The sequence below is a fragment of the Leptomonas pyrrhocoris genome (genome assembly GCF_001293395.1).
Source record: "Leptomonas pyrrhocoris isolate H10 chromosome Unknown, whole genome shotgun sequence".
Taxonomy (NCBI): Eukaryota; Euglenozoa; class Kinetoplastea; order Trypanosomatida; family Trypanosomatidae; genus Leptomonas; species Leptomonas pyrrhocoris.
Window position 1 is genome coordinate 128,580 of NW_015438386.1, and position 27,643 is coordinate 156,222.

General features: G+C 55.9%; 7 protein-coding genes and 1 non-coding gene across 12 annotated transcripts; 1 reads left to right on the top strand and 7 right to left on the bottom strand.

Annotated features, from left to right (window-relative positions):
• Positions 1-623: 623 nt before the first annotated feature.
• Positions 624-1,446, bottom strand: ABB37_09277 (putative mitochondrial putative ubiquitin-conjugating enzyme e2; the record flags this gene model as incomplete). 2 transcript variants are annotated; one of them, XM_015808665.1, is made up of 1 exon in its annotated part: positions 624-1,446. In XM_015808665.1, exon 1 carries the CDS (start codon positions 1,143-1,145, stop codon positions 624-626), a length of 522 nt encoding a protein of 173 aa, XP_015652716.1. In that variant the 5' UTR covers positions 1,146-1,446. The 2 variants fall into 2 exon arrangements, with proteins under 2 accessions (XP_015652716.1, XP_015652715.1); XM_015808664.1 differs by having other exon boundaries at positions 624-1,397.
• Positions 1,447-2,845: 1,399 nt separating this feature from the next.
• ABB37_09278 (putative mitochondrial hypothetical protein) lies at positions 2,846-9,991 on the bottom strand (the record flags this gene model as incomplete). Its single annotated transcript, XM_015808666.1, has 1 exon — positions 2,846-9,991. One exon carries the CDS (start codon positions 9,989-9,991, stop codon positions 2,846-2,848), a length of 7,146 nt encoding a protein of 2,381 aa, XP_015652717.1.
• Positions 9,992-12,549: 2,558 nt separating this feature from the next.
• Positions 12,550-14,412, bottom strand: ABB37_09279 (the record flags this gene model as incomplete). 3 transcript variants are annotated; one of them, XM_015808669.1, is made up of 1 exon in its annotated part: positions 12,550-14,412. In XM_015808669.1, exon 1 carries the CDS (start codon positions 14,050-14,052, stop codon positions 12,550-12,552), a length of 1,503 nt encoding a protein of 500 aa, XP_015652720.1. In that variant the 5' UTR covers positions 14,053-14,412. The 3 variants fall into 3 exon arrangements, with proteins under 3 accessions (XP_015652720.1, XP_015652719.1, XP_015652718.1); XM_015808668.1 differs by having other exon boundaries at positions 12,550-14,249; XM_015808667.1 differs by having other exon boundaries at positions 12,550-14,183.
• A 1,441-nt stretch (positions 14,413-15,853) lies between these two features.
• ABB37_09280 (hypothetical protein) lies at positions 15,854-16,960 on the bottom strand (the record flags this gene model as incomplete). Of its 2 annotated transcripts, none has more annotated exons than XM_015808671.1 (1): positions 15,854-16,960. In XM_015808671.1, exon 1 carries the CDS (start codon positions 16,289-16,291, stop codon positions 15,854-15,856), a length of 438 nt encoding a protein of 145 aa, XP_015652722.1. In that variant the 5' UTR covers positions 16,292-16,960. The 2 variants fall into 2 exon arrangements, with proteins under 2 accessions (XP_015652722.1, XP_015652721.1); XM_015808670.1 differs by having other exon boundaries at positions 15,854-16,337.
• Positions 16,887-16,958, top strand: ABB37_09346. The gene has a single exon. It is a non-coding gene; the product is annotated as a tRNA-Arg (tRNA).
• A 1,500-nt stretch (positions 16,961-18,460) lies between the features above and the next one.
• On the bottom strand, positions 18,461-20,890 carry ABB37_09281 (flavoprotein subunit-like protein; the record flags this gene model as incomplete). The annotated part of the gene is made up of 1 exon (XM_015808672.1): positions 18,461-20,890. The coding sequence occupies exon 1, from the start codon at positions 20,501-20,503 to the stop codon at positions 18,461-18,463; it is 2,043 nt and encodes a 680-aa protein (XP_015652723.1). The 5' UTR covers positions 20,504-20,890.
• Positions 20,891-21,733: 843 nt separating this feature from the next.
• On the bottom strand, positions 21,734-23,215 carry ABB37_09282 (hypothetical protein; the record flags this gene model as incomplete). Its single annotated transcript, XM_015808673.1, has 1 exon — positions 21,734-23,215. Exon 1 carries the CDS (start codon positions 22,661-22,663, stop codon positions 21,734-21,736), a length of 930 nt encoding a protein of 309 aa, XP_015652724.1. The 5' UTR covers positions 22,664-23,215.
• Positions 23,216-23,978: 763 nt separating this feature from the next.
• On the bottom strand, positions 23,979-26,388 carry ABB37_09283 (putative mitochondrial chaperone protein DNAj; the record flags this gene model as incomplete). Its single annotated transcript, XM_015808674.1, has 1 exon — positions 23,979-26,388. Exon 1 carries the CDS (start codon positions 25,653-25,655, stop codon positions 23,979-23,981), a length of 1,677 nt encoding a protein of 558 aa, XP_015652725.1. The 5' UTR covers positions 25,656-26,388.
• Between the last annotated feature and the right edge of the window lie 1,255 nt (positions 26,389-27,643).

The window sequence follows — 27,643 nt, forward strand, 5'->3', positions numbered from 1 at the left end:
TATATATATATATATATATATATATATATATATATATAAACAAATCCCAAGTAAAACGGAGTAGTATGAGGAGGGGGTCGCACCAACAACAATAGCGACAGCAACGCAGCGAGAACACTTCCTTTTTTGACGGAAAGAAACAGGAAAGAAAATAAATAATAATAATAATAATGCGGCGACGAGGCAGACGCGTGCGCGACATCTCCTCCAGAGCAGCAGCTGTGGTGCTCCCTTCAATGTAAGGAACAGCAGCTTTTGCATGTCCTCTCCGTGAGAACATACGTCTTTCGACAAGTCAGATAACGCACCAGCAATAAAAGGAAAAGGCTGTAAACGGGAAAAGCAAAGGCAAATAACGGGGAAATGGTTCTTGCGCCGTCAGCGGAGCAAGCGCTTCACGCTGTGGGGCGAGAGAAAGAAAGAGGTCTGCGCACCACGGAGGCGACGGCGGCACCGCTAAGCCACAAACACATCCTCTCCCTCTGTGGGGATTCGATTCCCCATCCGCAGCGGCAGACCTGCTTTCTTCTTTTTATAGGTTTTCTCGAGCAGGTTGAGGCTCGCTCTCCCTCCCCTCCCTTTATCCGGCATCCCTTTCCTCCTCCTTCGTTGTCGTGGTTGCTCTAATCGACAAAGGGAGGTGCGTCGGCATCTGTGATGGCGTAGAGACGAACCAAACTCGCGTACCCCTCCGTGTCGCCCGCGCGGAGAAGATTGCCGGCGTCGCAGTTAAAAGGACTGTCCGACTCCGGCTCCGCCAGCAAGTTTAAAATGGCTCGGCACACAGAGCTCAGAGTCCACACAGGCGACCAGCGCTTTTTCAAGATGTCGAGACACACATTGCCGCTGTTGAACTCCACGTTTGGGTGGAACACCTTCGTGATGAACGCTGCCTTGGGTGGAACAAGTGGGTAGTCCTGCGGGATCGTCAAGAGGAGCTTGTAGCTGCCGCCTTCAAAGGGGGTGTCAGGCGGTCCTTTAAGGATGGCCAGCCACAGGTACAGGCTGGGCTGCGACGTCGCATGGGTACCGGTGCTGCTGCCAGGTGTGTGCGAGGCGTCGTAGAGCTCGAGGTGGATATCCGGATCGGGATGCTCCGTTGCCTCTTTCAATTCCTTGCCGAGTCGCACAATGGGGTTTGGCATAATGACTGTTCTTTTCTCTTGGGTTTCGCGCTGCTGTGGCTGCGGCTGGCGGTTCCTCCGCTTGAAACACGAGTATGGAAGACAAGCGTGTTGTGCAGACGAAGGCACGCTAACGGAAGCGACACACACACACACACACACACACACACACACACAGAGCTGCTGCGTCACGAAGCTGCGGCCCCACTTTTTCCTCTTGGCGCGTTGTTTCGACTATCTTATTGTGATGTCTGTGGTGGAAGCGTGAAGCACTGAAAGCAGGAGGAGGGGGCAAAAGGCAAAAATAGGAATAATTTCTAACTTCCCAGCAGTTGAGAGGGAAAGGGAGAGGAGAGAGAATGAGAGGCAGGTAAAGCAGGAAGGGGTCAGGCGGGATAGACACGTCATCACCCACGCGCTGAGGAGGGCACTGCGGTGGGCCGAAACGCATACAACAGCGTCCCCATCGTCGTTGAGTGGGCTGGGCAGTTGTACCCCGCACCCCGCCCTGGCGAGTGCGATACCCGTTCACCACCCGGGAATTACGTGTGCGAGCGACACGGTGCTAGAAAAAGAAAGAAAGGGAAAGGGAAAGGGGGAAGGCCCCTCGTTCGACTCTCGCCGTCACAGAAGGCGCCTCGCGGGAGTGTAAGTCACGCTTCTCTTCTACGCTTGCGTGCGCACAACTTCATCGGGCAACGACAGACGACACCTCAACAAGCACCCGAAGGAAGACATGGACGCACGGAAGCTACACAAACCGGCTTGGATGCCGGCGCACAAGAGCGACCAGCAACAAAGCGCAAAGGGAACTATAGAAAGAAAACAGTAACAACAACCATCACAGCTCGAGCGAGCCGCTTCATCATCTACTCCCTCTTTTCAATCGGCCAACAGAAAGAGAACACAGGTTTCAAAAAAAGAAAAAATGGAGAGGAAGAGACGACGACGGCGGTTTGCGCCACCCGGCGTACCGCACAACGCCGCTGCTACTCCTCCGCGGGAAAGGGACGGTGGTCGTGACGGCAAGAGGGGAAGAAAGGGAAAACCCCAAAAACAACGCGGCGCGTCTCGCTGTAAAAATGAAGGGAGCAACTTCAATAATAAATAAATAAATAAGGGAATGCTCCCGTTTGAAAGCAAAGCCTCCCGCACCGGGCACCGGGCACCGTGCAGTTGCTGCCAACGCCGCAGAAGAGAGGAGGAGGAAGAGGGGGGAAGGAGGAATGGAGCACTTCAGGCTCCTCGTTCTTCCCCCTGCCCTCCTTCCGTGCGCGATGCATTGGCCAGGAACACGGCGTGGGTGCACAGCTTCGTCGCCTCGGTGCGGCTTCTATGTCTATGTCAATAATAAGCAGCGCATGGTGCTGCGCATCTCAATGCGTCTGCCGTGTCGTGGGTGGCGAGTGGGGTGACGTCAGCGCACGACAGCATCACGGATGCTCCATGTGGATCGCGTCGGCGAGACTACATTTGCAGGGCATTCGCGTTGCCGAAGTGTGCTCCAGTTTGCCTGAGTGCGTTGCGTCGCTTGGACCGGCACCTTCGGCTTCCCCGCTGCCACAAACACACACACACACACGCACACTCACGCACACACGGGAAATACAAAAAGTAAAACAAAGTCCGGCAGAAAGCACGATGTGTCAAATCATCTACAGCGACGTGCGAACGAGAAGCCGCATGAACACACACACACGCAAACACGCACACACCAACTTCTACTCCGGCGCAGTCGCCACAACGTGAAAGCGTGGGTTCTGTAACGCCTGTGGACGCGGCGCGGGCGGCAGCGAAGGCAACGCCGTCGGTGCACAGGGCGCGTGGCGCACCTGCTCCTCCTCTCCGACAGTCTTTTCCACGGGGGCCATGCTGTTGGAGGCGACGCCGCTCGTCGGCGCATCCGCTACCGCCACGACGGAGGACATCGCCTCAGCAAACCCAGCTGCCCCGTCGGCCTCGTCAATCCCGGCGGGGAGGGTGGGTAGCGCCATGTACGCACTCAGCTCCGCCTGCCCGAGCTGGGCCCGCTCCTCCTCCTCCCAGTTGCAGAGTCGCTGCCGACGGCCGTCCTCCTGCTCCAGCAGGAAGCGCGTTTCATCGTGGAAGCGCTGCGTCGTCGTGAAGCTCAGCAAGTCATCGCCGTCCTCAGCGTCGTCAGAGTCGTGGCGCTCGTGGGCCGCGGCCGCGGTCGCCGGCCCACCGCCGATACCACGGATGGTCAACGCACCCTCCGACAGGTCGTGCGCGTCGAGGGAGGTGATAGGGGAGCGTGCGAGCACCGCAGACTCGTTTGCGGATTCGTCCAGCCTTGCAGCAACGGCCGGGCGCACGTCAGGGGTGGTGATCCCCGCCTCCGGCGTCGCAGCGGCGAAGACGGAGACGGTCTCTTGCACCGGTGTTAGCAGCTCCTCTTGTGAGACATGCTGCGTCTCCGCGGCGAGGTGGGTGGGATCGAGATGCGGCCGCCCCCGGCTGTCGTCGCGGTGCTGGCTGCGGCGACGGCGCGACTTGACCGAGGACGGGTTGACGAAGCGGCGCACCACCATCCGACGGCGCACCACATCGGCCTCGCCGCAGCCCCCATCAGCGTCCAGCGGCGCCGTACTCTTCAGCGCAGACGCGTCGTGGGCAGCGTCGATGTCGATGTCCTCTGCACTCGCCCCCTCCTCACGTTCTTCGCAGTCGTCGTTTGTGAGGTAGCTCTCCGTAGCGGACGGCGGCGGTCGTGGTGCGCTCTCGATGGAATGGCTGCGCACTTTGCGAACGCGCCCTGTGATCGGATCCACATCGAACGACGCGTTACCGTCCGCCGTCAGGTTCAAGTCTCGCTCCTCGGGCACCTCGTACGCGGCGGCGGCGCTGCCGGCATCGTCGTCGTGGTGTGGCGCAGCGGAGGCAGCGGGCGGGCCGATCCGCGTCAGATAATCCGCCTCTCCGCTTTCCGTTATGATGCTCTCGACGCATCGACGAACAGGTTGGGCGACGCCGTGCAGGTACGAGTCTCCGCTGGCCCACGTGGTGTCCAGGCCCCCGTCCACCGCTGCGTTCTTCGCGTCCGCCGCCAACTGCTGGAGAGTCTCGGAGAAGTGCAGCCGGAAATTGTAGCGGGCGCGCGCCTCCTGCAGGGCGATCTGGTCGCGTCCCTCCTCCTCCATCTCCTCCACGGCCGAGTAGCCGCCGGAGCTGGTGGACGGGTAGGGTGGTGACGGGCTGACCGATCGGCCGATGTGGCTGCCAGAGGGGTAGTACAGGAGCGGGTGGCGCCCTCCGATGAGGTAGCCCACGAGGTGGTTGTCGTCTTCGGCAAACTGCTGGAAGGCTACCAACTCGCGACTACCGACATCCTTCTTTCCGGACTTGCGGCAGCAACAGAACCATATGAGGATACCCAAGACAGTGAGAAGCACCAGCCCACCCACCACGCTGCCCACGATGGCGCCCGCCAACGCGCCGCCACTCAGCCCCTTGTGCTTCGACGCAGGCGTGCACGACGTGCCCACCGCCACAGAGCTCGCCACCGTCGTGCACACCGAGTCGTCGCCGCTGTTCAGCACGCACAGGTTGAACAACGCACCAGTACCGTGCGACTTCACGGCGTCGTAGTCCATCGTCAGCCGGCACGTCCCACCACGCATGCTCGACTGGCCCACCACATGACGCGCGCTCGAGCAGCAGTCGCCGTACACCATCGCGAGCACATCCGCAGACGACGCAGCGCTGCTCCCCGGAGGGATACACTGGTCCAGGGTGTACTCGCTGCACGCGTCCCACTCGCCTCGCGGCAGCACAATGGACGATGTTGTGAAGCGTAGGCCGGACGAGCTCACCGTGGACGCGGGCAGTGCGATGAGGGAGTTGTTTTGCTGCGATTGGGCACAGAAGTAAAGGCCAGCGCTGCGCGCCCTCCTCGCGATGACTTGGATCGACGTGTCGGTGACACTTGACCACGAGCCGTACGCGCTGGTCATCGACGTGCACTCCCGCGACTCGCTGAAGCCGGTGTACAGGTAGTTGCTGACAAGATCCTGCAGCAGCTCCACCGCGCTGGGGACGCCCAGCACAAACGTCGTTCCGCGAATGCCGAAGAAGGCGGCGTCGATTACCTCGATGGTGTCGATGGCGGTGAGCCCCGGCGGACTCACGCTGGCGCACAGCGTGTAGGTGCCCACCGCCAGTGCGGCGTTATTTTTGGGCGTGACAAGGTTCACGGTGCTGTAGCCCTCGCCGTCCGTCGTGAAGGTCGGCATGCCCGACGTGGCCGTGCAGTCCCCGCTCGACCGACTCAGCTCGAATACCGTGCGGGGGTACGTGGGAACGTAAATGGCGGCCTTCCACACTCCGCTGACGAACTGAGTGGGGTAGACCTTGCCGGGTGCGACGACGATGCTGGAGATGGTGACGGCGGTCCCCGCGGCGGTGCCGGCGCACAACGCGACGCTGCCCACGCCCGGCGCAATCCCGCTGGCGACAAACGACACTCTTCCCGTGGAATCCGCCGTTGTGGTGGTCACCCCACTGATCACACTCACGCACTTGTCTGCCGACAGAAACACCGTTCGATCAGAGGACGTGTAGTAGCTGTGGTACGGATACGAGGCGTCCGCGCCCGGCTGCATCGAGTACGGCGGCGGGCTGCCGGGCACGACAAGGGTGGCGGTGTATGTGCCTCCTCGCACGATCGCTGGGGCTGCTTGCGGGACAGACGGCGGCGTCACGGACAGGAAGCGCGCAACGGCAATCGTCCTCTCCGTCAGCAGGTCCGTCGTGCACACGTACACGAGGCCGCTCACACCAACGGTGCGGTATGTCGCGACACCGCCCGGCGTGCTCAGACTCGAGGCAGTCGCGAGCGATTCACTGCAGTCGCGCGTCGTGCTGAAGAACGTGTTGGTCGACGGCGTTGCCCAGTTCACCGTCACCTTCACAGACGGCAGAACGCCCATCGTGGCGTTAAAGCGGCTCAGCGCAGCGCTCGGCGACACCGCCCAGTTCCGCACCGTCAGCGTCGGGATCGCCGTCGTGAAGATCAGCGTGGGGGCCCCCAGCACCTGCGCACACACGTAGAACGCCGCGGCCTCGTCAACGCCAGGCGCATACCCAGTCGTCCCCACACGGCCGTCCACAAGGTTCGTGCAGTCTGCAGACAGCGACAGTCGCGGGTTTGTCAGGAAGCTCGACGCAAGGCCGTAGCTTCCGATCGCAGTGCCGGGAGCCGCGTACACCATCCCGATGCTCGCAGACTCGCCGCCACTGCAGTTCCTATCGCGCAGGATGCCCACCGCACCGCGGGACTCGTACGTGCCGGCGCTGTTCGTCTCACAGTAGTACAGCGACGCAAGGTGGCCGGTCTGCGGATTACACCCATCCACGGTGAAGGTCACCTTGCCCTCCTGGAGAGGCTGCACGCCTCCACTCACGACCGAACCCGAGCAGTCAGCCGTCGCCGCGAGCTTCGCATGCGCACCGTCCGCCGGCGCGGCAGACGTCAGCGTCGTCGCAACTCCCGCAATCACCGCGGCGGGCGCCATATAGTGCGCGAGATACGCCGTCATCACTTCGAAGCCGTCTACGCTAGATGGTCGAACGCAGAAATGTACTTTTGCTGCTGGCGTCACGCCGGTAATGGCGATGCGGCCTCGCCCACCGGTGATGGCGAAGCGCTGCGAATCCGCCGCTGTCTCACTGCAGGCCACGGAGGCGGGCTGGACGGTTACGGTATAAGTGCCGCTCGTTGCGGCAGGGCCACCGGACATGGTCACGGTGAAGGGCACGTACGCGCGCAGCGCTGACGTGTCCGCTGTCGTTGTCATCACGTACGGATCGATTACCTGAACTGTCGTGCTCGAGCCGACCACCGCCGCACTGGAGGAGACACTCTGACACAGCACATAGGTGCCCACAGGCGCAGTGAGCTTTTCGGTGCTGGATGTGGTGTACTGGGTCGCCGAGGTGGACGCGCACGTCGCATCCGCCGTCGCCGCAGCGCAGCCCGCCCCTTCGCAGCGGACCAGGTAAAGTGACGCGCCGCTGATTTCAGGAGACACAACGAGTGTGTTCGTGCGTTGGCGCTGTGCGTACTGCGTGACAGCGGTGAACTGTGCCAGCGTGGCCGTACCGGCGTCTGCGTAGCCCAGCGTGCTGTTCACCAGGCGGCTTTCCTGCGCGACACAGAAGCGTACGGTGGAGATGTTGCTGCTTAGCGAGGGAACGAAGAAAGCGTCCGTCGTCCCTGATGTCACATTCATGGCCCCGGACGCGTACCGCGTGGTGGGGGTGAGGTCCTGTGTGCAGCTGGCGCTTTCGCTGAGCATGACAAACACATCTCCGGCCAGTGCGGCCACGTAGGCGGCAGGAAAGGTCACTCGTGCGGGAAGGCCGTAGGCCATGGGTGCGGGATTTGGTGCGAGGCTCGGCACCGCGACAACACTCACCACGCCAGCCGACAAAAAGTTGCCCGATGTGCCGACGCAGACGAGGTAGGTGGTGCCGACGGCGCTGCTGTCGGGGGAAAAGGTGGCGGTGGCCACCTCATTTGCAGGCGTCGTGCCAACCACTGCGTGGCCGGTGATGGGGAGTTGCAGCGTGTCGGATGTCGCGGAGGCGGGGCAGCTGGCTGCCGTGCCTCCTGGCACCAGCAATGCCGTGAGCCTATTCAGCGTCGGCGCACCAGGCGCGGAGAACGTGAGGCTGGTCCTTGTTGCGGCGACGGCGACGGGCGGCATCACGCGCACCGCGGTGCTCTTCACCTCGCCCGCCGTCATCAGCACTGGTGCAGTGTCTCGCGAGTTCGACTCGCCGCGGTAGCCAACGCACAACAGCAGTGCTCCTTTGGTGCCGTACGTGAAGGAGAGCGTTGCCGCGCCGGTTAAGCTGGACGTGGCCGACGCGATCGTGTTCATGTCGGGGGAGCACGCGGAGCCGTCCGTGAGGGACACGGACGTGGACGCCGGAATTGCCGTGACGCTGAGGCTGGCCGGGATGCCTGGCAGCACGCCACTCGGGGTCACCGTCGCGTTGCCGTAGACAGTCAACGTGCGCAGAAGGACGGGGGCGTTGCTGAGCACTTTTTCCTCCTGCACACAGAGCAGCCAGCTCCCGGCGCTTGGAAACTGCACCGGGGTCAGCTTGAAGTCTGAGGTGGACAGCAAGAACGACATGGTTTCGTTCGACGCCTCGATGGCCGCCTTGCACGTTGCGTCTTTGTCGTCGTCGGCGGAGCTGTCCGTGCCGCTGATCAGGGCCGGCGCGAGGTACATGTATGTGTTTTTTCTGAACTCCACACTGTTGTCCAGCCCAATGGCCAAGGACGTATCGGTGCGCAGGGCGGGATAGCTGAGGCTGTAGGTGCTGAGGATGAGCGAGCCAAGGTTGTAGTACACCGCCGTGGTCGCCTCGCTACTCTCGCCGTTGCTCTTGTCGGTTGTGAGTCGATTAGAGACACAAAGGAAGACCGTGCTCGGCGAGTTTTCGGGAATGTAAAACGACGCCGTCGTGCCCGTCGCGGTGGTGTTGCCTGATTGGAGAAGGGCGTCGCAGTCGGAGGCGCGGGAGATGCCGACGGTAAGGATGGCCGAGTCGGCGGGGTCGTCGCTGCGGCGCGCCACCGTCGCCACCTCGCCGAGGCCCATAATGCCGGGGGTGCGCGACAGCGTCACGGTTGGGGTGGCCGATACCACCACCCGGTTCACGTAGCCGAGCTCCGTCGTTGACGAGCCGGTGCGCACGCAGGCGTAGAACGTCCCAGCCGTGTGCACCGTCCACTCCATCGTCGCGGACCACGGTGTCAGCTGCGTGCCCGACGCGGTGCTGCACGCGGAGGTGGAGAAGAGGGCGGCCTGCAGCGTGGCCGCCGCGGCCACCGCGTCCATCGCAAAGGACATGGTGGTGGTGCGGTTGGCGTACATGGTCTGCGGTTGAACGCCGTACTCGTGGACTTCGAAGGTGCTGACAGCGGGCACGAAGACGCCAATGCTGCTGACACCCGCACTCATGATGGCGCAGAAGTAGTACGTCCCGCGCGGCACGTCGATTGTCAAGACGGCGTTGCCGGACGAGGTCTGCTGGTAGTCCTGCGCCAGCGTGATACACTGGGGATCGGTGGACAGGGAAAGGTACAAGAAAGTTGCATCGGCAGTGATGGTGACGGCGCGGTGGCGAATGCCTTGCGTGGTGTAGATGTCGTATGAGTTGGTGCCGTAGATGATGGTGCGCGCGGTCAACACCGACGTGTCACCCAATACGGACGGGACAGACGCGCAGAGGTACGTGATGCCGCGAGTGCCGACGTTTACGCTGAGTTCACGCGAACTCTCAACCGTCGTGGTGGACGTGTCCTTCAGCGGAATAGTGCAGGCACTGGTGGTGTAAAGCCCCACCGTCGTGCCCACCGGCGTCGCCGCGTTCAGGTGCAGCGTCGTCTCCGTGTTCAGGTACGCGTACGAGGGCGTTGTCACCACCTTGTTCATCTGCAGGGTCGTGAAGGACGTGTTACCAGAGGCGCTGCTGCACCAGTACAGTGCCGGGATCGCCGTTGTCGTCGTCGCGTCGACGGAGACAGACGCGCCGGTGATGTTAAACAGGCACGTCGTGTCGTTGTAGTTCAGCCCTGCCTGCGAGCGTCCCAAGGTGCAGATGGGCGTCAGAGACGCCTTGCAGTCGCTAGTGGTGGAGACGTATAGCGTTTTGTCCGTGCCAGCGGAGGTGGTAGCAAGGAAGACGACGTCTACAAGAGGGAACGGCGGCGTTGTCTGCACCGCCACCGAGGAAGAGGTAGTTGCCGCGACGCCGACCACACTTGTGCCGCGCAGGGAAAGGAAAAGCGTGGCGGCAACCGCCATCATTCTAAAAAAGTGTGTTGTTGCCATTTTCGTAAATAAAAATATATATGTTTCGTTTTAGAAAGTGCTGTTGACTGCTGCTTTCGCCGCTCAGGAGCCAACCTCGCAAGCACCGGTGAAAAAAAAACCAATGTTGTTATCAGAAAAGAGAACAAGAGAATATTTGCACGACTATGCTATGCACCGAATCGCAGAGTGCGTATGAACGGCAAAAACAACTCAAACAACAAAAAAGAAGGGAGTACGAAATCTGCCAAAAATGCTACCAGCGACACTCCACACAGAAATCAAGACGAAAGAACACCAAAACAAAAAAAAAATATGAGAGATGTAGTAGAAACCAACTTCTTCCTGCTTGTGAAAATGCTGTTTGCCACCAAGAAAGCAAAAAGGAAGAAAAAAACTATGTTCACAGCGAGACGCAAAACAGTGTCGCCAACGTAAAATAATCGATGGTGCCGTACTCTTTCTACGACCTTCGTTACGCTGAAACCTTGAAGAGAAGGAAGAGAAAAAAAGGAAGAAATAAATAATAAAAAAGAGATGAAGAAGCGAAGTTGCCTTTCTCTCCTATCCTTCTCTTTTGGAGGCACAGCACTTACACAAGGGTTTTCTGAAAGCCGAACAATCTATACCTTGAAAACAAGGAGGGATCTAAAAAGTGGATCTAAAACGTTGATCTATGTGTTGAAAAAGAAAATGTAGGAGAGAGAGAAAAGGGGAAAAAAAGCCAACGCTGTTTAGAAGAGAGTGAGAAGACGCTAATGAAAAAGGCGCTGGATGAACAAATCAGACGTGGAAAAAAAATCTACAGTTTGTGCTTCTATTAAAAAAAAAAATTTGAAGAAAGGAAAAAGGGTGACAATTCTGTGTGCAATCTCGTTTACTTTTTTAAAACGAACAGAAGAAGAAAGGAATACGTGGGAAGCGAAACAAAAGTGAGAAGAGAAGAAATAAATAAAAAGGCAAAGGACACGTTCAGAGTACCTCTTGCTCCACTGGAAACAAGGTGTTTTTCCCGTTTGTTTGTCTCCGTACTTTTCAAGTCGAGTGAAGTACTGGGTTGGCTTCGTTTTTCTCCAATATCCGTCGCCTGTCCGTTTGCACGGTGACACGTGAACCTTATTGGGTTGCTCGTTAGAGCTTTCCTTTTCCTTTTATACTTCTACTATTCTCTGCTCTGTTGCTGTTTCGTTTACCCGAAATTAGTGATTAGTTTTCCGGCGTACCACCTGGAAAAAAAAAGAGAAATTTATCTTTCAAGTGTGAATGGGGTTTTGTGTGTACGTGTGCGCGTGTGTGCTCAAAGTATACAAAAGAGCAAGCGGGAAAGAGAGAAACGGAGAAGAGAACGATGAGTTTCTTTTTCTGCATTTTTAAGGAAGAAGGGAGCACAAAGGCAAAGGGTTCTGGCACTAGTGCCACGGAAAGGACAGCTTTTGATGAGAAGCAAATACAACAAGTGAAAGACACAAGCCAGTGCCAACGCGAAAACACGTGGTGCATGATGCAGAAGCTCCTGTTCCGCCTTTGATAAACGTTTTCAGGTCAACTGAAGAGAAGAGGTAAGACAGTCGTGAGTAACGCTTCGCTGCTCAACGAATGCAGTTGCGCGTGCAAATCAGACAGAGCCCAGAAGACCTTATCTCCTTGCTAATATAGTTGAGCTCGACAGTATTCAGCATCATAAATGGTCGTGCACTTCACTTCTCTTTTCCTTTTTTAAAGACGCTCAACATTGCTATTCTTCAATTCTACATTCACAACTTCCCCATCTCACTGGAAGTGCAGAAACGTGGAAAAGGGAGAACAACAGTCTCGCAGGTGTGCTCTTGTCTGTTAATAATGCATTTAGTAACTGCAAAAGGACACGAATTCAAACAAAACGAAAGCACGCACGGATCATCCCAAGCCCAGAGAGTGCCACTCTGCTTTACAATAACAGACGCAGCGGATGATCTAGCATGCAACTATTTTTCCTCGCGAAGATCAGTTCAAACGAACAGCAATGCATTCACTGAACACGTTCTTACTGCTGTTTTTAGAGAACGAAAAGGGAAAGGAGGGTAAAAAAATGTTTTCTACACTTTTCTTATGTTTTGAGCTCATATTTTCTGTTGTCATTGTGTGTGTTTGTGCGTGTGAGAGTGTCTTCCTGAAGTGACCTGAATCAATTACACTGCTTTCTTTCGACACCTAAGGTTGAGGTGTTCAACAGTAGGTGCACGGACCTTCCAAAAAAAAAAAGACGCTCAATAGTAAAAAAAAAAACCGATACACCGGATGTTCTGCCTTTATCTTCTTGCTCTTGAAGAACAGAAATAACCGCGGCTAGTTGCAGTACTTCTCAACAACAGAACAAACCTTTGTTGCCAACAAATCGCAAACTGCCTGCATAGACGCCTCTGCGTACACGCGAGCCACCGGCTCCGTCCCACTTGGGCGAACAAAGGAGCGAGCATCTTTGCAGCTCAATAGTGCGGCAGAAACAGCTGCATCAATCTCCTCTTGCATCCCGTCTGGGGACAATGCACGCTGCTCGTCCTCTGTGTTTGTGATACGCTTCGGATGCTCTACCGTCACTTTCAGTTGTTACATGGACGGTCCGCATACAATGCTGCCCAGTCCTCAAAACTCATGTCCAACGCCTGCAGAGCCACCTCACACATAAGCAAGTCGCCGATAGCATCTCCGCAAACCTGCGACAACAAGCCTCGAAGATTGTTCATCAAAGACATGAGGTTTTCTGAATGTGCAGCACAGCCGCCCTTGACCAACTTGTCGGAAAGAAGCATGGTTCCGTGACCATTTGCCTCGAAATACACACCAATATCCCGAGCATGGGCAACAGGATGCAAATTTTTGACTCCCGTTGCAGCAATGTAAACAGGCATACGCAGCTTTGACTTAAGAAAGTCCGTTGAGGCGCCATTTGCGTAAGCAGTTTGCACCACTCCGACGTCAAGCTCCCTCATATGCTTTTCACCAAGCCATTTGTGCAGCAACATGGCGTACAAGATTGCAATGCGATCGCCGTCAAGCAGAACCCAGTCGTTGTTACTGCGATTGTTGTAAAAGAATGCCACGAGTCGGTCAGAATCGCCGTCCAAGCAGTAAAAATGCGTCTTTGCTGAGTCGACGATAGCACTGCCTGAAAGCGGCCACTTCCGCATGCTCTCAGAAGGTCTTGCATGTAGCTTTGCGTAGTCGGCACCGCAGTTTTCGTTGAGCAGGGCTGGGTTTTCCACAATGTCGTTTACCAGCTCCAACGAGAACACTTCCGATAATATGTCCCCCTTCGCGCGAGAGCGGGAATAGGAAAGAAGACGTTGCATTCCAAGAGCGCCCACACCATTTGCGCAATCGACAACCACAGACTGCGGTGAAAGCGAGCCCTTCACGTTTTCTTTATTCGTATACGTTAAGAGTTCTTCGAAGCTGGAGAGAATTTGCTCATGGTATGCATCCAACTTGATGTGATCCGCAACTGCGTCGGATTCGTTTGCTCTTTCCACCATATAGTGTAATTGCGGAGTCGTCAATACGCCATATGCTGTAAAAGGGATCTGCAGCACGATGCTCAAAATGTCAGCAGCTGCAGCCTCAATGGTTGCGCCGGTCTCTCTTGTGTCTCGACCGATCAAAACAACACCACATGGACTTTTAAACTCAGACACGTGCTTTATCTCTTCCGTTCCAACGCATTTTTTGATAACACTTACAAGCTCAGCACCGGTGACAGCGTTCGCAGCTTCAGTGCACCAATGCTCCCACGACGCGGCAAGCATTCCGCCGTTTGTATCAATGATTTTAAAGCCGTTGTCGAATGCTCGATTGTGAGACGCGGTTATCATGAACCCGACAGAGCACGTCGCACACTGCCTTTCAGGAGCTTGACGCGCACCGCAGAACCATGCTCGCAAAATGGCAATTGTGATCACGCGCGCAGCGACCGGTGGCAAGAGCTCCCCAGTAGTGCGGAAGCCTGCAGTTCCATACGCTAGCGGCTTAATCTTGGGGTCATGTCGCAGGGCGTATTGCGAATCGATGCGTTGCGCAAGAGACAGCAACAACGAATCCGTAAACATGGTGCTAATGGGCGAGAGCTAAAAAAGAAAAGAAAAAAAGAAGTCAGAAAATCGAAGAATAGTTGCGTAAACCAAAAAGACCGACGGTGTACGGTATCCTTGCTGTCAAAAAAATAAAGGTATCCTTCAGCTAGTGCTTGGGAAGCAGTTCAATGAGCTCAATAATGTTTTGGAATAAAAAGAATAAGAAATGTGCCTTGAAGAATGTGTTTTTGATCACACGCATGCAAAGAAAGAAGAAGAAACGCAAAAAGTACGAGTAATTCAGTGTCAGGCCTAGACTTCTGATAATGCAAAATGAGATTTTTTGATCAAAGAGTCTAGCCACCTTTTTTGGAACAAAGAACTGCGACGATAACCTTTAAAAACATCATCGTGATGTATTGTGTTGCAGTTGTCATTATTGGTATACGTGATAGAGGGGCATATTAAAAGAGAGATTTTTTTTTCACGGTGATTTTGTTGAAACATAGCATTAAGAGCCAGTCTAACGCAAGAAGGATTCCGTTGTCGTGTGTAACCTTCGTTTAAGCAACTTGTTAAGTCTTGTATAACTTCAGAGAACAGATTCTCTTTTAATTAGGAAACTCAACTGTTTGTGTAAGGTAGAGACATAAAGGTACTTTAAATGCTTTTTCCTGCTGTCATTAAATACATTTATATTACGCGAATCAGACCATATAGCCACTGGAAAAACAAAGTGCAGACAAACACACTCAAAGCAGCCACAACGCCTAAATAATAATTGGCAACACTATCTGTCACATTATTGCTCATTCGACAGCACATGAAAAAAAAAAGAAATCAGATACGTCTTTCGCAGTCTACCCTATTGTGGATTTTATTGTCGCAAAAACAGAACTTATAGGAGTGTTCTTCCTGACCTTCTCACAGATAACGGACAGATTTCAACCTCTTGGCAACAAAACGCACACATTTAGGTCAGCTTAGAAATGCTGCAAAGAACTTTACTAATTTTCTTCTTTGCTAACTAAAACTGCACCGGATCACAAAGAGTACGGTTAGTTTTATCGCCTCGGAGGTGGACCTGGTGGCGGTGGATTACTTATTTGTGGCGGTTGAATAAAACGCGCCGGAGGCGGACCAGGTGGAGGCGGGCACAACAGCTTCTCGGATTCTTTAGCGCGCAGAGGAGGAGGGCCAGGTGGCGGTGGAACGGCTAAATTCGGCAGTGGCGGCCCTGGTGGAAGCGGGTAGGACATCAAATGCGAAGGCGGTGGTCCCGGTGGCGGTGGTGGTGTATCGTGAAGTGGAGGTGGGCCAGGTGGCGGAGGAGCCGAACAGTTTTCCGCTGAAGGAAAATTAAGATGATTTTCGTTCTGCCGCAAAGGTTGTTCTGGATGTAATGACGATGTGTTAGCTTGTGCGGTTAAAGAAACCTGTTTATTCTCAGCATTTTGCGGCGGCGGACCAGGAGGTGGCGGCAAACTGGTGTGGGTCTCCACGTTTGTTGAATTACCCCCTGCATATTGGGGTATTTGTGAAACGGTAGCAGCATGGTAATGATGTGGCGCAGTAACAGACATCGAAAGACGATCATGAGCGGTTGGTGTAGCGATAATAGTCAGTTTGCCGACTTGCGAAGGATCCAATGTGCAGCAGAAAATACGCGGGTCGTGCAGAAAAGCTGGTGGGCAGAGGCTAAGAGGAATGCACGCAAACGCTGATGCAGGTAAGGGAGGCGCTGAAGAGGAAGCGTATTCTTGGTGCTGCCGAGGAGGACCATTCCTACTGTCCAGGTGGTTGCTGCCTTGCCCATTTCTGTTCCTGTTTTCTGCGGTTAGTGGGTACTGATTCGCGGCTGACTCGTTGCGGAAATGTGTACACGAAAATCGTGAGTTGGTGAACGACGATGAAGCTCTTCGCGTGGGCGTTTTAGAAGCGGACTCTTGTTTTGCGAGAAAACCCGTGACTTTGGGGGTACTGGTGGTTGTGGTGGTATTGGCACTGAGGCCACGACATTGTTATGCGGCTTTTTCTCTGGACGGCTAACAGCGATTTTGGCTCCGTTAATTATATGCGTTCCTTTAAGTAGGCGTTCCGCTTCTACCGTATTAAAATATAGCCACCCATAGCCTAAAGATTTACCGTTATTGTCACGCGAGATATTTAAGCAAATACCGTGACCGTAATCTTGAAAGTGCGCAAGCAGATGTTCTTCCGTCACGTTGCGGAAAAGCCCTCCAATAAAAAAGCGCTCCGGTGCGTTGCCCTGCATTAGTCTTTGCAGCAAGCACAATTTTAAGAGACACGAAAAATAGTACTTGCACAGAAGAAATACAAAAAAAAGTATATCAATAATAATTTTTTTTAAGGCAGATTTAAATCGGCAAATAGAAAACGGGAGAGAAGAAAGCAAGAAAAGTTAGGGAAAATGATGTTTGACTTCATGACACTTGGTATCCGAAAGAATGTGCCGCAACGGGCACTCTTGAGTCTCTAAAAAGAGTAGGCGTCGGCATGAGTGTTGCAAATGCGCATTTAAACAACTGCTATTTTCGACCAACTTTTAAAAAAAAGGGGAGAGTGCGTTGGTTTTCTGACATCAACGTTGGCAACGAGCTGCGGCACCGCTTCCGCTCCGCAGGGAATGGGTGTTCTTCCAGCGTGCCGCATCCTGCAAGCGCTAGTTTCCCTCACCCGTGTCTGAACACGAAGTTTACTGAGACCAAAGAATGTCGCCATCAGCCAAATTCCTCAGCCAAAAGAATCCCGGCGCAGCTTTTCGGTGGCGGGGGGACGCGAGCCGGCCCCCTCCCGCGAGAAAGCGGTCGCACCTGACAGCCCCTAAGCACGAAATCGCTTTCAATGAAGTCCGTGTGGCTCAATGGAAGAGCATCTGACTACGGATCAGAGGGTTGCAGGTTCGAATCCTGTCACGGATGACTTTTTCAAAGCGCCGCGGAGGAGAGCCGCACGAGAAAGGAGACAAGAGAGAAGAGGGAAGATATCGCAGCGGCAACGGCGCACAGACGCGAGGACAGCCGAGTTCATCCGGCCACTGCTGGGCAGCAGCAGGCGCCTCATCCCTCGCTGAAAGTCCCACAGAAAAGGGAAGAGGAAGGGCCGCCACTGCGGTGGACGCGCTTTCAGCAAGGCGTTCTTTCTTGAGGGTTCTTCCTTTGTGCCCTCTCCGTGCCGCAATCCATGCGTTTTACTGCTGTTCTTGTGGTGGTGGTTGCATCCGCTTGTCGTGGTCGCCGTCACGCCATGATGTTTGCGTTGCTTAGCAGGCCAACCAGTGGCAGTCGCTGGAGGGACTTGACTTTGCATGTGTTTGAATTATTTCTTTCTTCGACTTCAATGACGACGAGATGGAAGTGATTTGAAACAACATACTTGATGAACACGATTCATTCGACGGTGTACAACACTAGGAACGGTTCCGGTAGCCGCGCAGTAAATGAACAGCAAAAACACTTGCAAAATGCTTTGAAACCAAAAAGAGATATAGAAAGAAAAATAAAAATCATGACGCTCACCACCACCCGTGTCAGAGACTGTTTCCGGGATTACTTTTGTTGGAAGAAGCAACGGAAAGCGGACCGACTCGGCGACTGACCCTGCAAGCTTCCTCCGTACCGTCCAACACGCACACACGCGCTACACAGTACTTTTCCCGCAGGTGTTCTTCCTTGCCGTTGCTTAACCTAAGACTTGACAAATAAGTTCATAAGGAGATTAGTGGGAAAACAAAACTTCTGACTAAAAAATAAAAAAGCAGCTATGTTTTTCTTTTGTTCTTCCTCGGCCGTCCTTTTTGTTGTTTTGGCGCTTTTGGTGTTGCTGCAGCTCCGGTGGCTATACTCGATAAACACTATTGGGTTTTCTTTCAAAAGGAAAAAGGTATACTGTTGTGGTACGCCTGCATGAAGTACCTGCCACGGCGAGCACAACCTAAAACGATGGATGCCGCGTTCTTCGCTTCGGCACCTCGAATACTCCTCAACTCAGTCTCGATCCCGCAGCGCGTGACTGATTGTGTAAAGAAGAAGAAAAAAATAATGCATCACACCCAGATGCAGCACGGCGCGGCCACACGAAAACAACAAGCACGTTGTGTGTCTGTGCGTGCGTGAGCCTCTCAACACAGTGTCGCCATCACGGCGTCCTTCCATGGTTTTTTAGCCGTGTGTCGTCGGTGCTTTTATTCTCCACGAAACCGATCGCGTACTCGCGACGTGACAGCGAATGAGAGGGAACGCAAGTACCACCGAAAGAATTGCGTGTACGTACACGCACGCGCATACATAGAGAAAGAGGAAAATGGAGGTTCTTGTTTTACTTCGCATTTCACATCTATGGCGGGCGCGTCCTATCTAGCCTTTGTGTTGTTTTGGGGGCTTTTCGTTTCTTGTTGCTTTCAGTGCTCCTTTGCAGTGTCCGCTTAATCAGACACCACGCCGACCACCGCATCCGGGGTGTACTTCTCGATCACCTCGGCCTGATGCACAAGGTCAAACGCCTCCGTCGCGTCCTTGCCGGCGTACATCACGACCGACTGCTTGCCACCTGGGTGGTCCGGCAGGAACTCCGTCAAGTTCAGCACCTGGCCATGGATGATGCACCAGCAGTCCGCCTCCTTGTTGTGCTTCGCTACCTCCGCACGGGTGTAGCGCTTTAACGCCTTGCCACCCTCGCTCGCGCCGGCAGCGGCGGCAGGGGCGGCAGCGGCCTTCTCCGCGGGGGCCTCCGTCGCCGCTACCGCTGCCTTCGTGGTCACCGCAGCCGCCTTCGGCACCGGCGGCAGCGCCGGCAGCTCCTTGATGGTCAGCTGCGAGTAGATCGTGTTGAGGCGGTTGTTCGAGAAGGGCCCCATATAGGTGGCGAGGAGGTACTTGGTCGCCCGCTCACCCGCGACGCGGCCGTACACGACGCAGTCCAGCAGGGAGTTGCCGCCGAGGCGATTCTTGCCGTGCACGCCGCCCGCCGCCTCGCCGGCGCAGTAGAGACCGGGGATGGGCTTCTGCGTCGCGGCGTCCAACACCTCGGCGTACTCGTTCACGTGCAGGCCGCCCATGGTGTAATGCACCACCGGCGCAATCCACGCAACGTAGAGAGGGCCCGTCATGGCGAAGGCGTCCACGTTGCGGAAGAGGGTCTTGCCGAAGCGGTCTGGTGTGCCGCGGGTGGCCGCCTGGGCTCCTGCCCCGGCCCCTGCACTGCCGCCGCTGCCGCTGCTCTTCCCCAATCCGAAGAGAGAGGTGAAGAAGCCCGGCTTCGCGCCGTCGCTGCCCGCGGCGACCCCGCGCGAGGCAGCATTCACGGCGGCGTCCTTCTTATACTGCTCGTAGGTGGCCGCCAAGGCCTCCGGCTTGATGTTCGCGGCCTTGCAGAAGTCGTAGCTGCTCGCGTAGCGCGTCATCAGCCCGCGACCTTCGTAGTGCTTGCAGTGCGACTCCATCTCCTTCGCACTCTTCTCGTTCAGCAGGAGGTAGAAGGGGCTATTGTCGTTGTTCTGCAGCATCGCCCCGCTGGCCTGGTCGCGGCGGGCAAGCTCGTCGACGAAGCGCTGACCCTTCTTATCCACCACAATGCCGCCCGCCCCGCGCAGCGCCTCCGCGCAGAGAAACTTGACGTGGTTGTCCGGGCACTTCGGGTCCACGAGGCCGGAGGGGTGCACCTGGATGCGGTCCATGTCGACCAGACCCGCCCCGATCTGCTCACCAATTTTGATGCCGTCGCCGGTGGCGTGCTCGGCGTTGGTTGTCGCGAACTTTGTCAGCTGCGGTGCGAAGCGCGCGATGAGGGAGGTATCGTCTTGCGTGAAGTCCGCCGCGAAGCCGCCTGTGGCCACGATCACCGCACCGCGCTCCATGAACTCATTTCCCTTGCGGTCGGCGTACACGACGCCGGTCACAGGTCCGTCGACGGGGTCGCGCACCAGACGTACCACGCGCGCCTTCGTCAGAATGCGCGCTCGCGCGGGGTCCTCCTTCTGCACCTTCTCCAGCGCGTTGATCAACGCGAAGGTGATGGCCATGCCAGGGGGTTTCCCTTCGCCGCGGTGCGTGCGAGGCTTGCTGTGGCCGCCCATGAAACCCAGCTTCGTCAAGTCGCAGTTAAAGTAGTGCGCCAGCCAGTCTAGCGAGGAGCCGGAGAGACGCACCATCTCCGACACCAGCGGCGACACCGGCCCTGGCTGCTCGCCCGGCTTCACGCCGTGGAAGCTGCGGTTGGTGTCGTCCGTGAACAGCTTTACCCCGTCCAGCACGCCGGCGTCGATCTGGGCCTGGGTGGGGGAGCCCGCGATGCCGCTGGAGGCCTTGGTGCTGTTGCCGCCGAGAAAGGCGGACTTGTCCAGCAGGAGGACGCTGCCGCCGTGCTGGAGGGCGGCGTGGGCGGCGCACACGCCAGCCAGACCTCCGCCGACGATGATGATGCGGTTGGCACCGCCCTCGACCGGGGGCTGCTGCGGACGCGTCGACATGACGGTGTGTGTGAGTGTGTTGTTGTTGTTTTGGTGTCTGAAACGAGAGACAGAAAGTAATAAGTTCGTAAGAAACCGTTTTGCTTACTGGAAAGACAAGAAGAAGAAGATGAAAAAGAAGAAAGTTATGAAGTACTCCTGGCTCTTTTTTCTTCGGGAGGAAACAACCACTATCGAACGATTTGATGTAGAGAGAGAGAGGCACAGATGAAAGCTGCAGCTTAAGCGCCTAGAGAAGATGGGCAGCGATAGTTGCTAGAGTGCGAGAGAGGCGGGTGCAGGCAGGCCAGGAAGGAAACAGAAGAAACAAAAATGAAAGAGAGAGAGAGAGAAAGCGAAGCGATAGAAATCTGGTTTGGTATTATTTTGTTGTTGTTGTTGATGATCTGACAGGGGAGGAGAAGAGTGGATATAAGAAGAAGAACGCGGAGGGGAGAAGAAGAGAAGAGTCGCGAGTTGCAAAGTCGAAAAACAAAAATACAGACAGGGCGGAGGATGAGCGAAGATGTGTGCACCGTCCCACCTGGAAGATCACGCGTCAGACAGCGAGCGAAGAGAAGAGAGGAGCAGGAAGCACCTCTCCCCCCTCCCCCGACCTGTCCGTGCATTCATCACTAAGCTCCTCTAGCGCTTGTGCGTTTGGCCATCTTGAACATATAAATGTGTGAGTTTTCTTTGAAGAACTGAAAAGTCAGATTGCCGCACTGGGGAGGAGTGAGAAGAAGAAAAAACTCATACGGCTGACACGAGCAGCTGTGGTCGGGCACGAACAGCAGTAACGATAGGCACTTCTTCCCCTTTGTTTTTCATTGTTTTTCCTTCTATACGAGCTGCGACAACGGTGCTGCAGCGACTGATAGCACAGCACCTACAACCGCCCCCTTTGCTCATGCATTGCGAGAGAGCCTTCGGGCGCTGCCGCTCCTTCTATGAACTGGTGCACGTGGGATTCGTCGAGCGTCTGCCGTCGTCTACGCACGGAATCCGTATGGGGTTGAGATAAAAGTCTTCTATGCGTGGAACAACAACAGAACGAGAGACACGAAAAGAGAGGTAGAGAGAGAGCAGGCCAGCCCAGCCGTCGCGGCACACGCGGAGGTGAACAGCGAGGTTGATTTTCTTTCGAGGGGGGTATGGCTGCTGCCGGCTTCTATTATCTTCTTTTCTTTTTCATTATTGATTTCCTCTATGATTCCTTGATCATTTCTTCTTGGAGGAGCAAGAGCACGGCTACATATACGGGGTGCCGCCGTCCTCACGAGACTCGAGGTACGCCTGCATGCGGTGTTGCTCCGCTTGCGCCGCGTCGTCGACCGGCGCCTGCAGCATCTGCGCGATCTCCTTTGCGACCGCGACGTCCAATCCAGAGAAGGCGAGAGCTGTGTTGCCGGCAACACGGGTTGGCTGCGCTGCGGCCACCACCACCGGCGCCGTGGCACACGCGCTTTCTCCATCCTCATCCTCGGCCTCGTAGCGCAGCGTGCGAGCGCATTCCTCGGCGAGGCAGCCACGCGTGTCGTGCCCGGTGGCCTGCCGTTGCTGGCGATGCTGATCGACGACACCTGCTGAACGCACCGCAGACGCCCGGAGCTGCTCCGACAAGGCCACCGCCTTTGGAGGCGAGGAAAAGGACGAAGGAGCTGTGGCGGGGGAGTGGCAAACGGTGGACGGCGGGAGCGCGCCGTCCACCGCCTTCGCCGTTGTCCTGACATCCGTCAAGTCCCCATGCGACAGCGCTGCCGCCCGCGCCGTCGCTGGCGTGCTCGTGGGGGTATTGGGCTCATCATGCCAGCCCCGCTTGCGCGCCTTTGCGCGACGGTCATCCGTGTGCAGTGCCGCTGTGGCAGCCTGCTCTGCTCGCGCGCGCTCTTCCTGCTCCTGCTCCTGCTCCTCCGCCTCCGCCCTCAGATGCGGAGAAGGGAAGCTCAACCCCGCCGCGTTGATCTCTGCCTCGGTGAAGCCAAACTGCACGAGGTCCGCAACCTGCGCGAGTCCGGCGCTGATTAGTTGCTCTATCATCTGTTGCTGCTCCCGTGCCAGACGCCGCTGGCGTTCGTTGAGGGTCGCGTTTGCTGGAGACGCCGGCTGTGTGTCTGGGGATGCCGTTGAATGTGCCGAGCTCGCTGGCGAAGAGGCGGGGGACGACTTAGGGGAGCGCATGACTCTCAACTCACTCCGGCAACTACTGTAGATGGCAGAAAAGGAAAAGGAAGGTACACGGTCGCAGCTAAGCAACGGATAATCGGTGAGGCACGAGGCAGTGCGAGTGAAAGAGTTATGGTGGGGCTGTGTGACTACGTGAGTATGTGTCTGCTGTGTATGCGGCCCACGAAAGGTGTGGGGAGAGACAACGGCCTTTCGGCGCGACAGGAGGAGGGGGGAGGGAACTGTAAAAAGAAGAGAAGAAAGCGAAACAAACAATAATAATTATAATAACGCTTTGTGGCCTTCTTAAGGAAATCTCCGCACGCAGCAACAGTCGCCAAATGACAAGAAGTCAGCAGCAATACTAGTAATAGGAAGATTAGGAATCATTAACGTCAAGCAGGTCTCCTATTGCAGCTCACGTACGACCAAAACACCAGTGCGAATGATAACAGCGGCAATGGTAAATATATATATATATATGATCGAGTGTATAGCGAAGCTGGGGAGGGAAAAGGGGAGGAACGAAGAGGGGGAAAAGAACAAGACGAAGCAGCGACGGATCCCTGCGTGGAATGCACAAGACACGACAATAAGAAGAAATCATAATAATAATAATAATAATAGTAAGAGGCGCATGCGGAATGCAGCAAAACGGAAGAATTGAAAGACAGCGAAGGAGCCAGAAGACGAGCAGGTTGAGAGATGGAGCCGGAAGAGCGCGTCTCTCGGGAGACGGCAGATTGTCTTGTCTTCACGCAGGCGATCAGGCAGGACAAGGATATTGGAATCATAAAGGCGTGGAAGAAAAGCGCGAGTCCTTGTTCTTTTTTTGGTGGTTGCTGCTGTTTGCACTCCTCTCCATTTCTGAAAGGGCAAGAGCTCAACAAAGAGGTGTGCTCCGCGATGCGTAGTGGGCGGAGGTCCTTCGATTGTTGCTGCCGCTGTTAATCTTTGTTTTTTCTTTCCTTTAGAGAGCGCAGAGAACTCTAGTTGAAATCGCGCTCTCTCCCTTTACTTCGGCTTAGACCCTCGTTGCCCTTTCCTTCATAAATATATATTTATATTTCACGTGTTCAACCCTCGTAAATACTAGCTGTGTCAACCGCAGCTGAGAGAGAGAGAGGGGAGGGGGGGGGGGCGAGAGTACTCCGTGCTGCACCGCCCCTTCCCTCCTCGGGTTGAAAACCACCCAAAACCGATAGCGCGCGGCAACTGCCCGGCAACAACCAACAACACGAAATCGAAGAGCCCAACGGACCCCGCACCACGTATTTTTTTTTCTTAGAAAGAATAAAGAAAAATAGCAGCAGCAGCAGCGGCGGCAGCGTCACGAAGAGTTTCTTCGAAGACCAGCGAAGATGCCACGCATCACCGCCTGAGCCTCTTGCTCGTTGCCCACAGGCTTCATCATAACAGCGCCGACATTGGACTCCGGTGGAAGCGGGGGGCCGTTGTTCGAGCCAGCCCCTGCGGAACTGCCCTCTGACTCCACCTTTGCGTCGTCACTGGCGGCAGCAGCAGCAGTGACGTCCTGCTCCGCAGGGGCTGCGGCGGACGGTGCGCTTTGCGGTGTCGTGGCGCGTCGCGTGAAGCCGCTCGCCCGGCGCTGGTTCTCAATCTGCCGACGTCGCGTGTCCTCTCGCCGCGGCTCAAAGAAGACGACGCCGCTGGGGTCTTGGGCTCGCTTGATGATGCGGCCCTTCTCCTCATCGATTTTCGGCCACCCCCGCAACTCCGGCGCGTTGACGGCGGCGTCCTGCTGCTCCTGCATCATTTGTATACGACGCTGACGGGCGTACTCCAAGGCGCGCGCCTCCGGCGACTCCCCAACGAACTGACGACTTCCGTAGAGCCCGTTGATGCTAGAGAAAAATCCTCTGTCGGCCTCGCCATCACCGCCGCTGCCGTCGCGCATCAGCATCGCACGCGCCCGCTCATTCATCTCCTGCCGGATGCGATGCATCTCCTGCATCTGCTCGTGGCGCGCGAGACTCTCCGACATGCGCCAGCCATCATCGTGGCGCCAGTCACGGTAGCGGCGGTAGGCGAAGAGGAAGAACGCGGAGAGGACGAGGTACACAACGAGGCCTTGGAGGAGGAGGGTGCCGGGGGGCAGGAAGCGGGCGCGCCGCACCTGCGCGTTCATGCTGAACGGGTTACTGAAATTGAAAGGGTTCTCTGAGAAGCTGGCCGACCCGGCACGGTTGTGGTACTGGTTCCAGTAGCTCTGCTGACCTGCGTGGTGCGTCTGCTGATAGGCCGTGTTCGCATCTTGCTGGTAGTACTGGCCGTACATGTTCGCAGCGCGAGCCTGAAACGGTCCATTGGGGACGGCGTAGCCGTAGCCACCAGCAGGACCCGGGCGGTACCGCCGCGTGCTCCCCACGCGGCCGCTGTGAAACATCCTCCTCTGCGTCTGGTACTCCTCCTTCTCTCGGTTGCTGAGGCTGCTGAGGCGATCGTAGGCCACCGTGACCTTCGCCATCGTCGCCGCATCCCCACCGGCGTCCGGGTGGTTCTTCTTCACCAGCTCCCGATACTTCGCCTTCACCACCTTCGGGTCTTCATCGATGGACACGCCCAGCACGTCCAGGGCTTCAGTGATTTCAATATAGGTGGGCCGACGGCCGGTGGAGGCATGGCGGCGGGCGGTGCACCACGCAGAGGGCAAGGCGGCCCCGGTGACGTCGCCTATCCACGTCCGCGCGGAGGAAAGGCCGCCAGGACAGCGCAGGGCAGCGCTTCGGTGATGGGCGGTGTGTGTGGTGCGTGGCCGCCAGCATCGGCGATGCGCCGTAGGGACGAAAGCGGAGAGCTTCACTGCCCACAGCACCTGTGTGGGTCGGAGCTGGTCGACAGAAGCTGACCGCGCGGTGAGTAGCGGGTGGAGTTGCCGTTGGGCATGGCAGACAGCAATGCCGCTGCACGTAGCACGCGACAGCACACAACTGGCGGACGTGGTCAGTGACGACGCACCCGCGCCGGTAAGCGGTGGAGGGTGCATGGCGGCACGATGAAGCGCGAGTCGCCAACGATGGGGCCGGCTCCTAATCGAAACCTACACGTGCTGTTCCCTTTGATATTATCTTTTTGGCGGGGAGGGAGATAGGTGGAGGTGGGTAGCAAATGGACCCCAGAAGGATCACTGGTCCGTCAATAGAGAGCTATATGTATGTGTATACGAAACACGTTTGGACAACGGTGGACGCAGCGAAAGAAACCAGCAAAACAATTTAAAAAGCCCTCCCCGGATGGCACCGCTGGACTGCAGCGGAAGTGCTTCTTGTGGTTTCCACCCTTCGTGGTTGGGGGGAGGGAGGGAGGGAGGGAGTGTGGTGCGAGTACACCGGCAGTGATGCTCGCGAACGATAAAGAAGAGAAAACAGACAGTCAGGATAAGGCGTCGCGAATCGAAGAAGCGGTAGGGACTGTTTGGCCAACATAATAAAACAAACAGTTTCCTTAAAAAAAAAACGAAGGGGGTGGAGCTCCACTTTTTTGGGGAGGAGGGGCCACACGCAGCCAGTTTGGTGATATGAGAAAGCGAATAGAGAGAAATAATATATATGTGTGTGTGAATGCGTACAGCTGCAAGCAAGTAGAGGTGGAAGCTTCACACTCGCGGGGTGCGACTTCAGTGGCGCACGTGGAGAAGCACAAAACGCGGCGGAAGTGAGGGGGAGGTGGTGGAATGCAAAGACACAGCGTCGTCCGTCAAGCAACGACACGACTACAACTTAGCGCAGCGGAAAGCAAAGAAACGCCAAGAAGGGGGGGGGAATAATAACAATAGTAATAACAAAGGAGAATCAACAGAGAGGAGAGGGGGCGGAGAAAGGAAAGTGGCAGCTACGGAAGGTGGGAGAGAGCAAGGAATAAAATCAAAGCCGCCCACCTCTTCGTTTCCTGTGTGTCGCATCTGTGAGTCCTGTGTTAGAGCCTCCAGCACGCAGCTTCGAAGTGTACGCATAGAGCAAGAGCCTTTTCCTTTTCTTCACGAGAGCGGGAAGAAAGGCAAGCGAGGAAGCCTACCGCCACCGGCACCGACGCTACGCGCCCGATGATGTGACGGCGATGTGTGCCGCGGCTTTGCAGAATCGTTGCTCCAGTTACGTGGGTTCGCATAAACACACAAGCACAGAAAATATTGTTTAAAAAAAAAGGAGCGGATGTGACACGGTGGTCATGCGCCGCTGCAAAGTGCTGCAGCCAGTGGAGGCGGCGGCATATCTTTGTATTGAGGGTAGAAGCACGTTTCCGAATTAGTATTACTGTTTTACGCATTTCGTCTTCGCGCTTACTGAAAGAAAAAACCCCGCGTTCTTCGTCTTCGTCGGGTGCCGCCGCGTGAGAGGCGACGTAATCGCGGGGAGAGCGGAAAAACAACAGAGACACAAAGCGCTCGGAAGAGAAATGACGTGAAGAGGCAGATCTTTTTAGTGCAGGAACAGGAAAGTTAACAACGGGATAAGCTAAAATATATAAATATATGCATTTTATGCATCACTAATAATTGTAAGTAAGCAAGTTATATCTATATTATAAAGGAGAACAGCCGCCACGACGAAACAGCCAAATACAAGAAGAAAAAACAGGCAGTGAAAACGATTACTTGTCTTCAGAGAAGGAGGGGGGAGGGGGGGAGCAGAAGAAGAAGAAACAGAAACGTCGATCTTCACACGATGTAACGGAGGAGGTGCGACAACACATTATTTCTTTTTTCTTTTCAAAAGCCCCTCCCCCTCCTCCTCCTCAAAGCAGCTGGTTAGGGCATCCTCTCCGCTGCACTACGTATCGTCGTAGTTCACAAAAAACACGAAGAGAAAAAAGAAAACAGACAATCAATAGCGCTCTCGTGACGTGCGTTGGTGGTGAGAGACTCCGTAAGCGAAAGGAAACGAAAAGGCTAAAGCAGCCACAGCGCGGACGGCAAATATTTATCGAGAGGCGTCGGCAGACACGCGTGTGTGTGTGTGTGGTGGGGTGGGGGGG